Below are 19,061 nucleotides of genomic sequence, written 5' to 3' on the forward strand. Positions count from 1 at the left end.
AAGATAACTCAGTTATGTAAAGTGAGTGTGAGTAACATTGCATTATATTACCAAGTGTACTTTGCATGGATGTGGGGATTTTTGTTTATTCGTCCACAAAAGCATTAGTAAGATCAGGCATATATGCTTGAGGAGATCTCTGGTTCTGTAAATGTTTTAGTTCATCCCAAATATGTTCAGAAAGTTTGAAGTCTGGACTCTTGTTTGCACAGACCACTTGATTACTAACATTCCAATCTAACCATGTCATCAAGGGATAATGAAAAGCTACAGCATACAGCACAAAGGTATTGTACTGTATATAACTTGGGCTTGGAGTAACATATTGGTCAAAATCATCTGTTCTCCATTTACTTTTGACCATGCAGTGTAGATATTTATCACCTTGACGATGAAAATATTTTATGTGATGTGAGATGTTGTTCTTTGACTCTAGATTTGGCTCCACCGATGTGATAATACATTACCATTCAGTCAGCTTGTTGTGTCAATCAGCTGTATGATCTGATCATTATCAGCAATCATTTAAAGACTTTGGCAGGAAGGAATTAGTGCTGACCCTTTGGTTTCTCTCCACTGCACTTTTATAAACTATTGTAGAAATGACATTATTTACATTGACATTATTTACTGTCCAGTGTCACCCAAATAAGGATGGGTTCCCTTTTTGAGTCTGGTTCCTCTTAATGTTTCTTCCTCATATCTCAGGGAGTTTTCCCTTGCCACCGTCACTTCCGGCTTCTTATACTGTATATGTTTTATATAAATATATGTAATATATATAAATTTTAAATTAATATTTTTCTAATAAAGACTTTCAATTTATTTTATTTATTTATTTATTTGTTTGTTTGTTTATTTATATTCCTATTTTTGTTCCTTTTTTATTAATCTTTTATTTGTTATTTTTTTTAGTTTCTCTACTTGAGTAAAGCTGCTTTGAAACAATGTGGATTATTAAAAGTGCTACAAAAATAAATTGAACTGAGATGAATTGAATTAAAATAAATGCCCCTTTTGCCTTTAATAAAAAACAAACAAGTTGTGTAAAGATTTGATACCATGTAGGACTGAGTCATTGTTTGTTGTTGCATCAGTTGCACAAGCATGTAATAGCTTTCTGTTTCCACTGAATCAGCTCTGTTACGGCTGTTAAGTTTCACTTTCGGTTTCCTTTCTGAGTCTCAGTGAGGTAGAAACGGAGGCAGGGCACAATACAAAGGCACTATATAAGAAATGACAGTCGTGTTGGGAACAGAACAGACTGTAGTGCAGCTTCATCATGATGTTTTACTGCGGAGAAACTGTCAAACCAGACGGATTTGGGTTAGTGAATGTGAACAGTGTGAAGTTCACGGACACTGGAACTGGATACTTTTGTCCCAAATCCAGGATCAGGGACGTGTCTTTGGGGAAGAACCTTGTGGGATTTATACGTGCTGATGGAAACGCGTCTGTCATGAGACTGGGGGATCACGGAAATGTGGGAAAACTCAGTAAGTATTTCTGATGATTGACTGTCTCTCTCTCTCTCACTCTGTATCTGTCTCTCTGTCTCTTTCTGTCTCTCTCTCTCACTCTGTCTCTCTCTCTCTCTCTCTCTCTCTCTCTCTCTCTCTCTCTCTCTCTCTCTGTCTCTCTCTCTCTCTCTCTGTCTGTCTTTCTGTCCCCCCCTCTCATTACCTCTCTGCATCTCTGCCAATCTCATTTGTACGATTCTATCATACTTTAGTTTGGGTCATTAGAGGCCAAAATAGGCTTAGATTAAGTGTTTTATTTAATTGCTCTTAAACATAAGTACATGCTTATTTTGCTTAGAAAAAGCCTAAACATTTTAACTTTTACTCAGTAATGTTTTACTTTTCCAATTTACCATCATTTGCCCTATTATTATTATTGTTGTTGTTGTTGTTGTTATTATTATTATTATTATTATTTGTAGAACCATTAGACCAGAAGAAAGACAAAATCAGACTGATCAGCTGTGGTGAAGCTGGTGCTGTACTTCTGACATATGGAGGCAGATTACTTTCTTTGGAGAAAGCTCATGTTTGCAGGCATGTTTCTATTATTATTATTATTATCATTATTATTATTATTATTAATATTAATATTATTATTATTATTATTATTATTATTATTAGTAGTAGTAGTAGTAGTAGTAGTAGTAGTAGTAGTAGTATTTTTTTTTACTTTTTTTTTTTTATCACAGGCCTATCAAGGAGCTCAGCAATGAAACTGTAATTCGGGTTGCGTGTGGAAATCATCACTTCATGGCTCTGACAAATGGTATTTACTGGATATATACATCACTGTTCAGATGAAATGTTAATTAAGCATTCAAGCAGGGAAAAGTATTATATTTAGTTTCTATATTCATCTAGCATACATCCTAGTGAATGAAGTCCCATATTCTGACTCATGATAAGAGCACACCCTCTACACATGAAACCTAAGGTGTACAATTATGGTGTACAAACTTTTGTTTTCCTTCCAGTGCATTAGTTGTGTTTTACAGTGTTCATTTAGGGGTTTAGCTAAACGTCACTCCTGTGCAGGGGGTAAATTAGATATGTTGACCAGTATACACACTTATATAGACACAATTTCTTCTTATCTATGTACGACAAAATCTTACATGCCTGTGTCAACAAACCTTTACTTTTTTTTATTTTTTATTTTATTTATTTGTTTGTTTGTTTGGAAAAATGCTATTTGATTCATTTTTGGAAACTTTTGGAAACACTGGAAACTTCTAGGATAGTTAAATTACCCAATGAACCTTAAAAAGTGTAAAACATACTGCAGAACTGATGTGTGGCTTATTTTGACCATAAAAACAACAGTGATGTGTCATTTATATTCATTTGAAATTTTCAGTATCTATTTTTATGTCTTTTAATTTCTTCCCATCTTTTATCCTATACATATTTACCTTCAGAGAATCCTAAAGCCTGTGAAATGTGAAATGATATTAAACTTGCTATAGAGAACAGTTTATTTGGTATTATGTAATGTGTTGAATCGGATGTTGCTTCTTTCTCATTCTCTAAGATGGTAAGCTGTTCACGTGGGGTCAGAACTCGAACGGTCAGCTAGGTTTGGGGGGGGATCTGTCCAGCTCTCCATCTCCTCGGTTTCTTAAGTCTCTGTGTGGGATTCCACTGGCTCAGATCAGCGCTGGAGGAGACCACAGCTTCGCCCTGTCTCTCTCCGGAGCCGTGTTCGGTTGGGGAAAGAACAATGCTGGGCAGCTTGGTCTGGGGCATACAAATGGTATGTTGACTTATAAATAATAAATAAGAAAATCCCATTTTTCAAATAAATCAAGATTCAAACTTTAACCTTTTTGGATCCAAAAATGTATTTAAAAATAATCTGATAATCTATTATTTATTTATTCTCATCTCAGACGTGTACAGTCCAACCTGTGTGAATAGCCTGAGCCAAAAGAAAACAATTTCCATCTCATGTGGAGAGGAACACACTGCTACTTTGTCAAAGGTATCATATAGAAGAATTTATATTTGTCCACCACATAGAAATATTTTGCTCTTTTGATCCCTCTTAAGGTGCATCGAGGACCAAACTTTCTTCAGTCTCATAACATTTTACCACACTGTCAGGAATCGTGGGTGAAGTCCATTGGAACAGAATCAGACCCCAGACAGGGATTTTATTAGGAAAAAAAATATTACATTTTCAGACATAGCAAAAACACTGAAAATACGACAAAAAACAGGAAACAAAGGCAAGGAGTCTGTAAAAACAAGCATGAAATAGCATGTAGTAATAGTATGTATTGATATAAATTCGAGGTAAAAACGAGACATTAGGAACAAGTATGAAGAGATGAGGACAGGATAAAGGATCAAGCTGGGCAAACACACATGCAACACGAAACGAAAGCACACAAAAGCACATGGCACGAGAAGATAAAAACCTGGAAACAAACCCTCTAACTGTACAAGCCATCACACACCACTGACACACACCACTGACACACACCACTGACTTACACCACTGACACACACCACTGACATACACCACTGATACACACCACTGACACACACCACTGACACACACCACTGTTCTGATTCTGATTGGTGAGAACCATTTTTTAACCACAGCGTTTCTTTTTAACATTATCGCTTTTTTCATTCCAGGGAGGAACAGTCTTCACATTCGGATCAGGCCGTTTTGGACAGCTTGGTCATAATTCATTACGAGATGAACTTCGGCCTCGTGTGTTGTCCGGGCTCTCGGGTTCAAATGTGTCTCAGATCGCATGTGGGAGGTGTGTTTAGTGTCTATTAATATGTTATAACTGAATTTAAGGAACCTGAAATGCTATATGTGCAGTTTGAAATGATTTTGCTATAAGTATTAGTATTAGTAGTGTGATTGCTTCTTCTCCCGGACCTACTTCATCAACCCTGACACCCTAACCCTGGTTGAAGTCTCATTTACATTTACAGCATTTAGCAGACACCCTTATCCAGAGCGACTTACATTTCATCTCATTTTTTTATACAACTGAGCAATTGAGGGTTAAGGGTCTTGCTCAGGGGTCCATTAGTGGCAGCTTAGTGGACGTAGGAATCGAACTCACAACCTTCCGATTGGTAGCCCAACACCTTAACCACATCCCTCGTCACCTGGTGTGCACTCTGCTGGAGATAGATCTGTATGGACAGTCAGTGACCCATGGGATTGCTGTGGAAGGGGCCGCCCTGAGACTGTCACGCCTGCTTTGACCAATGTTGCATCAGTCAGCTTATTGTTCAGGTCTTCATCAGCGATCATTTGAAGACATCGGCAGGAAGAATTTAGTGTTGGGTCTGTGGTGACCTCTTAGTTCCTCTTGGTTGATTAATTCCACTTGACTACAAACTGTTATAGAAAGGGCATTATTTACATTGACATGATTCCCTGTCCAGTCTGAGTCTGGTTCCTCTCAAGGTTTCTTCCTCATATCATCTCAGGGACTTTTTCCTCACCACTGTAACCTGGAAATATATAGTAACTTAATAAAAATTTTTATACTTTTTATTTCTCTTTCTATACTTCTGTGAAGCTGCTTTGAGACAGTTTCTATTGTTAAAGCGCTATTCAAATAAATTGAACTGAATAGAATATTAGTGTTTTAATTTAAAACGTTTTCTTAAAATTAGGAGAACAAACATAACTCTGTCTAGCTCTTTATTTTATATTACTGTACTGCATGCACTTTGCTATCATTATTATTATGAATATTATTATTTTCTTGATGTGTATTTTAGGCATCACACTCTGGCGCTGGTCAAATTGTCAAACACAATCTATTCATTTGGATGTGGAGAACAAGGACAACTAGGAAATGGGCAAAGAACCAATCAGAGTGTGCCACTTCCTGTCCAGCTGCCACCAGGTAATAAACCAACCTCCAATATGAACTTTGAATTGAATGCAAGCGAATAATTAACAAATTCTAAAATTAATGCACAGCGGCAAGTAACAGCCATACGCTTGAGAGAATCATCGCTGGTGGGAATCGATCCTTTATCATGAGCTCTCCTCAGGTACGATGATCCCATTATCAGTTCTAAATAAATAAATAAATAATTTTAAATTGTCTAATGGTCTGTTTTTCTTTCTGTAGAACTCTGAACCTGAGCCTAATCGAATTAGGGAGATCGTGACATTAGGGGACAGAATGATTCACAGATGGGTAACCGAGTGTGAATCAAATCAGTGGACGACGATCAAAAAGTGAGTGTTGTGATAAATTCTGCTGTATTCTAATCGTCGTCTTTATAACCTCTTCACTCCACTGATCTCTGTTGACCGATTCATTTATTGATTTAGTTGATTTGTCACGTTGGCGATGGCGTGGCATGATTGAGCAGACACGAGTGCAGGGATAGAAATGAACCATGTCAATTAAGTATCACTTAAAGGCAGGGTCTCCGATTTTTGAAAGCCAATGTTGACATATAAAATCACCAAAACAAACACGCCCCTATCACAAACAGGTCCCACCCCTGTATTGATAGCTCCGCCCACACATACATACGTAACCCAGGCGACTAATGGAAAGAAATGTGTCTTTATCATAGCTGAAGGGAAGAACAATACGATTGCAGATAAACAAACAAGCAAAAATGACACACAAGCATAATCATGCAAAGGACAAAGGCATATATTAGTTCTGTGTAACAAAGCAAAACCAACGTTACTCACCTATCGAGAAGGAAAAAAGCGCCTTGGCGTCTTAAGTAAAGTTGGTCACATATTCACAGATTGGAGTTTCCCGAGTAAATAACTCCTGAGCTAAACGCTGTTACTACACAAAACGTGGTTGTAGCTGCGTCTCTACATTACTACGATAGAAAAGAGGTGTTATTTGTGTAGTACCAGCATTCAGCTCAGGAATTATTGACACGGGAAACTCCAATCTGTGAATATGTGGCCAACTTCCTGCTCCTTCAGTTCTCTTCAGCGCTGGAAAGCTGATCCTATATTAACATGTCCTACTTCTTGCCTTATCGTAAGCCTTTCTTCGCTTTCTTTCTTTGTTTTTATCCTCCATGTCAATGTTAAAACCGCTTTCTGCTAATGTCACACATGCACACTGAACACTCTCTCTGCCCATATTGACAAGCCCCACCCCTTTCTGCTCATTGGCTATATGTTTGATTTTTGTTTATTATTCGGCCCGACTTTGTGTTCTGAAGCATTTCTCAAAAATCGGAGACCCTACCTTTAACTTAAACAAGACATGGAACTAATCAAAAACAATAGTTTTTCAGAACATAGAAACATAACATAAACACGACAGCACACAAGGGCAAACACGGTGCACGACACACAAGGAGGGGTATAAATAACAAGCCAACAATAGGGGTACTGGGAAACAGGTGAACTCATACAAGACAGAATCATATAACAATAAACAACAATACAGCTTCCAGCGCCCCCTAGTGCTCCGACAGGATACAGTCCCAGTCTCTGACCTCTGTTCTCACGTTACTCTTTTTTTTATTAGACCATTTGAACGTTTGAACACAACCAGTATGTTAAACTGGTTTCTTACGCATCACAAAGTCATCATAAGGTCCAGGCAAGATTAAAAAGAATTAAAAATTAAATAAAAAAAAGAAAGAAAAAGTATCTTTTTTATTAACTATTGACCAAAATAGTCAATTTGGTCAATATTCACTAGTTAATATTAATATCTAATTAATATCTGAATGCATTGTGCGACACTATAGAGTATCTGATGATGATTTCCATACTGATTTTTTTTCTGTTTTTTCACTAACATAGGGAAATAAAAACAGTTTTCTCATCCCTGGCTTGTATAAATGGGAGCTTCATTATGAACGGGTAATTTGGACAGATTCATTACAAACGATACATACATTTAAATGAAAAAACAAAACCATCCAATTGTTTTAACATATTTGTTTTTTCTTTTATGTGTTATGTGTGTATCGTGTAGTTGTGATAGACATTATCAGACATCCACACACTTCTCTGGCTTGAATATGGAGTCGGTGAAAAGTGCTTTTGACCGTTTGGCTGAGAAGGAGAGAGTGTTGTTGGAGGTAAAAACACATTCTTACCGAACTATTCATGGCTTCATCACCTTGTCAGTTCTTTATTTATTGTGAAAATATGGATTGATGGTTTTGTTTGGAGATGTTTTAAAGATTTAAACCTGAACGGATGCAACGATGCCTGGGACTTCAATGTAATCTGTTATATCTGTTTCAGGTAAAGAAGGTGGTAGAGAAAGATCTTCTTCCCACTCTGGGTTTCACGGATGCTGGTGTGGAGGCTTTGAGGGTTTTTCTCATCCTGCCTGAACTCCTGCGAGTGCTGGCCGAACTGGGACATGAGACAAAGCTCACAGCATCTTATGCTTCTGCAGTTTTAAATCTGAATCCGGGTATGCTGGGATTTTTAGGTAAGATATATGATTATAGCTGATCACATATGGAGAGTGATAAGTGCATGTGTAGATGTGTGTAGATGTACTGTGTAACAAATGATGTGCAGAACACTTTAATGCCTCTCACTGAAAAAATAAACAACCCTAAATAGATAAATATAAACATTTTTCATTTTTTATTCATAAAGAATAATGATTTCAAAGAGCTTCTAATTTAGCTTAACATTTTCTAACTACTGTAGGAATTTTAGCTTAAGAGTGATTCAGGATCGATCTCAGAGCAACTCTGCAAGGAAAATACAACAACTTTTATCTTAGAGAGGAGGCGGGGCTTAACCCTGTTACTAGGTATGACACATTCTTTTGAAGACTGTGATTGGTTGTCTAATAAAAAAATGAGCTCTTATAAATTCTGGTCTATTATGAACCTTTACTTTGTCTCTATGTTAAGATATTTGAGACTATATCGTGTAGGGATTACGTTTGTGACCGATCATATTAGAAATGCTCTAACATCTGTATGTTATAAGTGTAATAAATGTAAATGTAAACATCTCTGACACAGCACAGAAATGTCATAGAGACAAATTATATCATTTCTGTCACTAGGGCATTTCGGCTCTGTTTTAGAGATGTTAGCGTCTCTACACGAGTTAATCTGTAGCATCTTATTAACGCACTATACAATACATTTCTTCTCCCTCTTCATGTTTTGGACATTTTCTCCTCTGTTAAAGAAACTCTTCAACCTCTTAAAAGTCCTCCTCTCTACTACTAACACTTTTTGACCTTATGAGTTCTTTTAAGGGTTAAAATGCTTTATAAATAACTTTTATCTTTACTAGGATCTGCTCTTTACTTTTAAGGGTAAAAGTCCTCATTTCTAAGAATTTCCACAGTAACTCTTTACACTAAAAACTTTCATGATCAAGGGCCCAGATTGTGCTGCATTCCATAGTGAGTGTTGTTCATACATCTTTTTTCAGAGAACTTCTGGTCTGAACTTCCCGAACCCTTCCTTAAAACAATAGTGAAACTTTTTCAAACTTCATCTGGGAAAATGATATCTGAGATGATGTATGGAAAACAAAACAACATGTATTCACCCTTATGTTCATCATTACAAGTCCTCCAGATGCTCTACAAGGTAAATGCACGGCATTTTGAATCCAGATTGAGTGAAAGAATGAATGTTTTTCACATAGTTACACATTTATCTTTACTTTGTGTTCTATAGGCTTCCTGCAGGAACCAAAGAAGTCTCACACCTGGAGATTTCATCATCTATGAGATCAATGAGCTGTTTGACATGGTATCGGAAAATCTTCGTATTGAACAACTTTAGCAAAAATAAGGAATACAAATCTAGAATAAATTAGGAAATGTCACTGATTTATAAGCTGCTCAATTGTTCCTGGTTACGTGAACACATTTGACTGTATACAGTTTATAAAAATGGACATTATTTCTAATCACACTCTCAGGTGTCACCCAGATAAGTCTGGATCCTCTCAAGATTTCTTCTTCGTATTATCTCGTTTTTATCTACCTCGTATTATCTCGTTTTTATCTACCTCGTATTATCTAGTTGGTTCTTGCCATGGTTGCCTCAGGCTTAGTAATAAATATAAAATTCATTTTAAACTTTGTAATTGCTACTCTGAATTTTTATATTTCTCTAAAGCTGTTTTGAGACAATGTCCATTGTTTAAAGAGCTACACATATAAAATGAAATTGAATTGATCTGAACCTTTTTTGTTTTAATGTCAGGTGTGGTACTTTGTTTAAATTTGTCCTAAATATATCTTTTTATATCCTTTAGTTATATGCTGTTCAGACAGACATCACTAATGCTTTTTGGACTGCAGACATTAATGTGCTTCTGGAACAAAAACAACACTATATGGTGAGTAAGCTATGCATTCAAAGTCATCGTGAATGATGAAATATGAGATTTTATCTTGGCTTTTAAATTCTCTACTCAAATAATTGTGCACAAGCACACACACACACACACACACACACACACACACACACACACACACACACACACACACACACACACACACACACACACACACACATAAACTGAAAGATCGTGACAATCTGATCCGGCATTTTATACACAAAACCTATAGTTGTACATTCTCTTTATACCTCAGTATGTGTTTATTCATATATTTTTATTACTCAGTATGTTTACATTTTGTTTCACTTTAATACCCTCTTATTATATACAAATCACCATGTTTTATTATTGTGCTTACATGATATATGTATATACTGTATATTTCTATCTATATAAAACATTTACATAATTATTTATACATTATACATCATTACTATCACCTTGGCTGCAGATATTGTGTTATTTTTTTTTTTAATTTAATCTCAATTCTTAAAATTGCTCTACTCAGTAAAGTGACAATAAAAGTATCATGAATCTTAAATTGATTTTTTAAAACTTCTGAGTAAGATAAATCGACTTAATATTCAAATCCATTCTCTATTGTTAGCATTTTGTAATGATTCAATGATACGGACACAGGAAAGTCTATATGCATAATAGCATATGATGTACTGACTGTGACTTCACTTTGCTTCTAGTCACCTTTGACAAACTATAATTGTATTTTTTCCATAACTGTAAGAGCAAAGCTTTTTTTCCTTACATATTAACCACTGTATTACAATTCTCTCATTGCAGCAAACCTTAAAACTTCTGATCTCGAGCCCTTGCGTCTTTACTTTGGAGACTAAATACAGACTTCTAAAGTTCAGAGAACCTCTGGTGTGTATTTACATCCACTGATATTCATTGATGTATTTCTGGGAAGCTTTACTTAATATAATCTAATATATTTATGCATTGGTGCAAAACACTACCCTTATATTATGTTTGGGCTGAAAACATAAACTAAATTAAACTGCTGTAAAAATATATCACTCAAACTTTATTTTGCATAAATCTGTTTAGCAAAAACCAAATATTTAAAAAAAATGGACATTAAAATTTATAATTATTATTCTTATAATTAACTTTTTAATTTCTAATTTCTTTAGTAACGTCACTGACGGGGGAAAAACACACAAAATGACTTATTTTTAATATAACAGATTTTGGAATGTATTTTTTTTTTCTTTTACTTTTAACACGTCAAGGATTACTAGCAATGTTGGCTTTGATGCATTGTGAGTTTTTGTGCAGCATCAGATTTAAATTTGTATTTACATATTATCTGCTTGTGGCTTCATTTTTGCCCCATTGACTGCCATTATGAGGACATTTTTAATTGCATGGCCATGATGATATAATCATGCATTCTTGATTGTTCATGGCTTGGGATTCTGCTGGGAAGATGTAAAATTAGTGATTTTTGTGCTTGAACAACAAATGACGCCATTAACCCCTACATAGGCCTGTGCAAAAAGGCTTTTTAATATGGAGTTTTATGGAGTATATCAGCATATTATGTGTGTGTGTGTGTGTGTGTGTGTGTGTGTGTGTGTGTGTGTGTGTGTGTGTGTGTGTGTGTGTGTGTGTGTGTGTGTGTGTTCAGTCTTTCCAGCAAGTCCAGTGACATCACCAATGAAATCTGCAATTAAAAAGTTAAAATCCTGCATTATTGTAAAATATTTAGTAGTTTTGAACAGAACTTATGTTGATTAATAGAATTATGCAAATATAGTTTTAAAAAAAATCATATTTTTTCCATCAGTTTAATTTAGTGTTTTATCCAATCTATTTATATAATCTTTCCAAAATATTTGTCAAATAAAGTTTCATAACTTGGGACACAGGGAAACATTTTGTCCAAATAATGGGTAAACTACGTCCCCTGGTAGAACAGCACACAATTAATGATGTCCTATTTTGGGATTCTGTAACTCTAGGTACCATTTAGGATGGAGTTAAGCCGCACCACACTCCTGGAGGACTGTTTCGATTGCCTGAGGAACGCAAGTGAGCAAGAGCTGAAGGGCTGGCTGCAGGTACGACCGAATACAAACTTTATGTAGCATATTTTTGGTTTAAAAAGTTCTCCAGAACTCATTGTGAAGACTAAAAAACTGGCACAAATAGCATTAGACTTTACAATAAATCACTTTATTTGTGGCTACTTTGAAATATTCTGGTGAGAGATTTAGTGTAAGTGTATAAAATTCAGCAGTGTGTATCTGCATCATATCGGCAGAGATGAAGGAGAAATCAGTATGCTCTTTGCCATGGATCATTTGCTCTCTTCTGTCTTCGCTTCCATTGGTAGCACAGAGTTGCTCCGTATTTGCATAAAGTTCAACTACAGTATTTTCAATTTTGTCACTTTGCTGAACAAGCCAACATCTAGTCCCAACACTGAAAATGAATGATCTCTGAACATAGCAGGCCACATCAGCTAGAAGCCTAAATGTCTATTATATAGTACGATCAGGCATCTGTATTTGTTTGCCTCTTTAATAAAACTGGCGTGTAATGTGGTTAATTTCTAATAAGAGATCTAAATCTAAATCCAAATCTCTGCAATTCACACAATTACTTCCGAATAGTCCACAACATTATAATATATAAACGATAATAGAAGGCAAAAGTGCATGATATTAATTTTATACAGTTGCTATTGTTAATCCAAAGGATAAGAGGACCTTTGAGGAGCATTCATCAGTTACATTAATACTGTATTGTGTGTATTTAACACGCAGGTGGTGTACTGTGAGAACTACGAAAAGAGCGACGTCAATAAGAGGGACTTCTTTCACAATGCATTCAAAACGCTGCTGGACCCAGAATCGAAAATGTTCATGTACAACGACACAAAAACGCACATCTGGTTTCCTGTTGAGGTAAGCCAAAAAAAATGTGATTACTGTATAATGATATCTTGTAAATAAACTTACAGGTATTTAGTGTCAGTGATGAGAAACAGTGTAGACACTTATGAATGAATTGGAATTTCATGTATTAGGAGTAATTGAGGTTGGGTTTATATGTGAATGTGTGAGACAACATGGTGATGTACCATGCATTTTTAATTGTAAAAGTAGGAGGAGTTCGCAGGGTAGTAAGGGACAGTATTTGTGTTCTGCACATTTATTTTTGTTGTATTATCTATAACTGTTACTGTTGCTTGGCTTCCTCTTTGAAGTCTCACTAAGAATACAGCTCATCGAGTTTGTTGGCCTGCATTAAAAATGGGCTGCACATTTAAACAATACCAAGGGTACCATTCCTTTCATTTATTAAAAATGAGAAAAACAGGGTTTTTTCATAGATTAAAAAACCAGACCCAAAGCCCAGGATAGCTAAAAGACACGATAAGATGATGAAAAATAAACACAAACTGGAAAACGCTAGGAAGAGAACTTGGGGAAGGAAAGATAACCGAAACTCAAAGATTACAAAGCCAATTACAAAAATGTCAAAAGTCAACAAATCATCAAACGCCAAAGTCAACGCAGCAGGGATAAATCGGGAAGACAAATAGACACATAAGGAACTGGTGTGCAGAGTTGGGAAGGAATTAAGTCTATGGAGGGGCAGACACGTGAACACAAATCGTAAACATAGACACATAGCACAAAACGCAACTGCCAGAATGCCTACTAATATCCAACAATAAAACGTCCAGGAGTTTCATTTATTCTTCCATGTGGGTTCTCTGGGGTCATTCATCATTCCCAACAGGTATACTAGGTGTGATAAATTACTGTGAATAAGTTTTTTACCCATTGATTCCCGAGTCCACTACGAGCCTGTCCACTATATGACACTAATTAAGATGAATGAATTTTAAATCAGTTGGATGCTAACTCTCAGGATGTGTTCATGCATTACATGGCAACTATGAGTTCTTTATGATTCAGTAGGACACCTTTTACTTTAACAGATCTTGACATTATTTACTGTCCAGTGTCCCCCAAATGAGGATGAGGTTCTCTTCTGAGTCTGGTTCCTCTCCAGGTTTCTTACTTATTGCTCATTAGGGAAAATGTTAGAGAAGTGTGACATACGGTGACCCATACTTAGAATTTATTCTCTGCATTTAACCCATCCAAAGTGCACACACACACACCATGAGCAGTGCTTTAAAAAGCATTAAGCATTTATGCTGTGGCACCCGGGGAGCAGTTGGGGGGATTCATTGCCTTGCTCAAGGACACCTCAGTCGTGGCCGACCCGAGACTTGAACCCACAACTTTAGAGTTAAGAGTCAGACTCTCTAACCATTAGGACACGATTTCCCCTAACGACTTCCCCTAACTTAATTTTAAACTTAGATTTTTAAAAAATTTTTAAATTCGATTCTGTTTCTATACTTATGTAAAGCTGCTTTGAGGCTATGTGAATTGTTAAAAGTGATATCTTTAAACATACCCTTCAACCTCTCTTTCCTTCAGCTCAGTTTACCAGAGGACACATACTTTTTTCTTGGACTACTGTGTGGTCTGGCCTTTTACAACAACAGCGTTGTGCCTATTCCCATTCCTTTAGCCTTGTTTAAAAAACTTCTTGACATCGAACCTACCCTGGACGATTTTGCTGAGATAAGTCCTGTCGAAGCACGGTAAGTTTTTCAGATAATCTTCATCACTCTCTGTACTTTTTATATTATTCTCTGTTATACCAGAGCTCAGTAGAATGCTTGGTTCTGATTGGTCAGACGGTGTTGATAAAACGTGACATTTTTATAAACCCAAAAGTTATTCCTTTTTTTTTTTTTTGCTGTCAGCTAAAACCCATCTGTCAATGTTTCTCTAATCAGGAGTTTGCAGTACATCCGAGACTACAGTGATGATGATGCTGAGAACATGGGCATGATCTACACTGTAAGAGCACATTATTACACAAGCTTACTAGTGTAAACAGTTGACATTTTGTGTTATAATGTACTAATATTTTCCTTAAACCATGCTCAGATTACGTGGAATGGCAAGCAAGTCGAGCTAGATCCAGACGAGCCTGAAAAAGCTGTGACAAGCTCGAACAAGTTAGTTACATTTTCATGAACATTTCATTCTTCCAAGCATTTTCTGTACTATTTAGCCTACACAGGGTCACAGAGAACTTAGAGCTTATCCAAGGCACAAGGCCAGGGACTTTCAGCACATTGCAGGGAAGAATCACACACAAACACACACACACACACACACACACACACACACACACACACACACACACACACACACACACACCATGCCAGACAATAATCATTACACACAGTTTTTCGCACTGGGACAGTAAACCCACAAAGCATTTGGAGACAATGCAAACTCCAGGTACACAGAATGGGGACAGGAATCAAAGTCACTATCGGATTTCAACTGAAAGTATAGTAAACGTGTGTATGTGTGTATGTCTCTAATGTTGTGTGGCGTTTTCAAAATTAAAAATTAAAATTTACCCATTCGCCATAATGATACCTACATCATAAACTGACACACACACACACATATGCCTATATATATATATATCAGAAAACAAGTCTTCATGGATATATGCCATGATGTAATCGTGCCAATTGGGTGGCGCTAAGCATCAGATAATGCTGTAGTTGTGAGTGGACAAAATCTAAATAAAATAAATGGATTTTGCATGTCAAGCTCAAGCATCAGGATAATCATGGAGAAGCTACAATTGTTACAACAGTTGACCACTAGACCACAAATTAATCAGGATAAGCATACTAAATACTAACGTTTAATGGTGTCATTGGTTTTTGGAACATCCCTGCAGAATTATTTGTATACATTCTTATGATTTAACAAATGCGTAAGTTGCTAATCACGTGCGTAACGGTCAGAAGACGTCGTCTGAAACGGGGATCGACCCCGAATCTGGATCGGTCGTGTTACAGAGAATCAGACCCATATGCAGGATAAAATTGATGCGCTGCTTTATTAAATTAAAACTAAACAAACACTACAACGAGACTTGAGCAAAGATACAAAACAAATGAAGCATGAGTAAGGAAAACATGATACACCTGGATACACAAAAAGGCGACACAAATACAATCAACGCACCATACGACACAAATACAAAACAATGACTGATAAAGAGAGGTACAAAAGGGCTGGTGCAATATATAGGGGATATTTACAGGGGAAATGTGAAACACTTGATAAGGAGGGAAAGTGGAACAATTGGAATGGCGTGGTACATATCACAAAAAAAAAGCAGGCTATTTGCCCCTTTGGTGGTCCCAGGTAACTGTCCCAGTAGCTACTGACAACATGAGGCAATTTACAGAAGTGTTTTTTGTATTGCTTTCTTTTCAAACCCTGCCCTTTTCTCATCACCCTTCTCATCAGCGGCTAAACATAAAAACATGATATTTTAAAAACACCAAAAGCCAACAGTGTCTTGATTCATTTTATATCAGAGTTATAGTGGTGATAAAATAATTGATTTGTTTATAATAATTGAAAATGTCAGATATGTTGATGTATAAAGTGTTAAAGTGCTTTTCACCAACACAACGTTAAATACCAAAATTCTGCTGGGGTGTGAGACATGAACAATATCAACTTTTATTATTACTTTCACAGAAACGTGTTTGTGGACACGTACGTTGATTACGTCCTGAACAAATCGGTGGAACGGGTGTTTAATGAGTTTAAGAAAGGCTTCTACAAAGTGTGTGAGAGAAGCATGGTGAACTTATTTCAGCCAGAGGAGCTCAGAGGCGTGATGCTGGGCTCGGAGGAATACGAATGGGACGCACTCAAAAAGGTGGATAAAAAGACACGATGATTGATGAATCGTATTAAAATTGCAACTGATAGCTTATTGTTTTGAAAACTTAACTCATGTGTGTGTGTTTTGTTATGCTTAACAGAATGCAACTTATGCACACGGATTTGACGAAGACCACCCTACAATTGTCCTGTTCTGGGAAGTGTTTGACGAACTGTCGGACCAGGACAAGAAAGCTTTCCTCTGTGAGTCCATTTATATCTCGTTGCAAAAGTTTGCATGTTTAAAATTGTCTCTTACTCTCCTTTTCTACACGGTTTTCCTCATTTTCATTTACTCTTCCCTAACCACCTGAATCTGAATGTTAGCAAGACAAAAGAGCTGATAGTCAGTCCCTCTTCACCTTAGCACCCTACAGTATTGCCATTCAAAATCGACCAGTTGAAATAGTAGACAGTTTCAAATATCTGGGAGTGACACAGGATAACAAACTAACCTTTGCTCAGCAAATTATGGACATTCAGAAAAGAAGTCATCAAAGACTGTCAGTCATTCGCAAACTCAAAGGACTTAATGTCGATTACTATTGCTACTTTATCAAAGCATTATTCAGTCAATTTTACCGTATCGTTCAACGTGTTTTTTCGGCATTCTTTCTGTTAAAAATATGGTCAAACTCACAAAGGTGTCCAATATTGCTGCAAACGTTCCAACACCTAACCTTACTGAACTCAATTACACAGCTATCGGGCGCTTTGCCATTTCAATAGAACGGGATTCCACACATCCACTAAATGAGTACAGTATCTAGCCCCACTGCCCTCAGGGCGCAGGTACAGGGCCAGATACTGTACTCATTTAGTGAGTCCAGATCCCGCTTTGGAAGAAGCCTGATTCCTTCAGTCATTAACAACAGACATCGCTGAGTGTTATTTTGAATTTGTTTCTTGACATGTGTGTATTATGAGTATGTTTATGTTGTGTGTGTCAAACAAGTGCAGTGTTGTGGAAAAGAATTGCCCCTTTGGGGACAATAAAGTATAAAATAAAAGTAACTCTAATTAATTCTGGAGGAAGCTCTGGGTTATTGATCAGAGGCTCGGGGTTCAAGCCCCAGCATGGACAAGCTGCCCTTTCTGCTCCAGTGTTGCTCTATCATGGTTGACCCTGTGCTCTGACACCAACCTCCAAACTTTAGATATTTAAAGAAAGACTTTCACTGTGCTGTAATGTATATGTGACAAAATAAAGGCTTCTATACTAACTGACCATAAAACACTTGATCAAACAGAAGAATTAGGGCATTATTAGTGCAGAACTCCGTGCTCCATATAATGTGGTTCTAAACATTGGGAAACCTGAATAACAGCTCAAACTGACTGGTGACTTAAGTCGATATCTCATCACTTGTTATCTGTGCTATGTGTTCTCATAATTCTCTAAACAGTATTAACATCCATCCATCCATCCATCCATCCATCCATCCAACCATCCATCCATCCAGTATTAACATTTCCATGTCATTTTTATTCTGCAGTGTTCGTGACTGGGTTCGATCGAGTTCCAATTCTGGGTATGGCGGAGGTGAAGATGACAATGCGACCTCTATTTTACGCCACACAGGATTATCTGCCCCAGGCCCTTACATGTCATACCATCCTGGATCTCCCTATATACCAAAGCAAAGAAATACTCCAAATGAAGCTCACTGAAGCTATACACCACAAGAGAGGATTCTGGGAGGATTAAAAATGATGGTCTATGCAAATTGTTGTTTTATATAATTTGTTATTATGCTGCTATATGAAAATGTGGACTCTGTGATGTGAGCTGTGTGTCTTGAGACTGCATATCAGCCTAATGACTTGACGTTTGTGGGATTTTTATACAATCCTTCTGATAACTCTAAGAAACTTTATTGTCTATACAGACCTGAGATCAGGATAGAAACAGGGACCCTGGATGTGGACTCTTACTGATGAGCACACCGGTTGTTCAAAGCCGGGTCATATCGTGTGCACTTTTGAGGATATTATGTAATTTCACATGACAACAAAATCAGCATTAAGTCTTAATTTCTCGAGTCTTAATTTCTTAAGTCTTTATTTCTTTCAGAAAACTATCTCTGTTCCATTTCAATTACCCCGGAAATGAGGTAAAATATATTTGCATTTTGGGTGAATTTAGAAAGATCGTATCGATATCCGATTCCCCGAAACGCATTTATGTGGCCTAATGTAAATGGAACAGTTTTAACAAATCAGATAGCTATCGGATCAGAGAAAACACATGAAGTGACCAAATGTAAAAAGGCCCTTAGAGACGACAAACCACACTGAAAGTGACAGAAGAAAACGTTTATCAAATATATTTTTTTCAATATTTATATTAATAAATGCTTACTCATAAAAAATATGATTGTTGTGTGA

The 19,061-nt window shown here is 36.6% G+C and overlaps 1 protein-coding gene across 2 annotated transcripts; it reads left to right on the forward strand.

Annotated features, from left to right (window-relative positions):
* Positions 1-1,180: 1,180 nt before the first annotated feature.
* Positions 1,181-18,771, forward strand: LOC113642394 (probable E3 ubiquitin-protein ligase HERC4). 2 transcript variants are annotated; one of them, XM_047812147.1, is made up of 24 exons: positions 1,181-1,496; positions 1,943-2,057; positions 2,213-2,289; positions 3,055-3,276; positions 3,413-3,504; positions 4,167-4,297; positions 5,283-5,410; positions 5,488-5,561; positions 5,642-5,751; positions 7,309-7,368; positions 7,484-7,589; positions 7,759-7,951; positions 8,923-9,083; positions 9,174-9,248; positions 9,760-9,843; positions 10,645-10,728; positions 11,832-11,930; positions 12,639-12,779; positions 14,334-14,500; positions 14,699-14,762; positions 14,853-14,923; positions 16,485-16,668; positions 16,775-16,877; positions 18,170-18,771. In XM_047812147.1, the coding sequence occupies exons 1-24, from the start codon at positions 1,283-1,285 to the stop codon at positions 18,379-18,381; spliced, it is 2,967 nt and encodes a 988-aa protein (XP_047668103.1). In that variant the 5' UTR covers positions 1,181-1,282; the 3' UTR covers positions 18,382-18,771. The 2 variants fall into 2 exon arrangements, with proteins under 2 accessions (XP_047668103.1, XP_047668104.1); XM_047812148.1 differs by lacking the exon at positions 9,760-9,843.
* Positions 18,772-19,061: the final 290 nt, after the last annotated feature.

The sequence above is a fragment of the Tachysurus fulvidraco genome, chromosome 4 (genome assembly GCF_022655615.1).
Source record: "Tachysurus fulvidraco isolate hzauxx_2018 chromosome 4, HZAU_PFXX_2.0, whole genome shotgun sequence".
Taxonomy (NCBI): domain Eukaryota; kingdom Metazoa; phylum Chordata; class Actinopteri; order Siluriformes; family Bagridae; genus Tachysurus; species Tachysurus fulvidraco.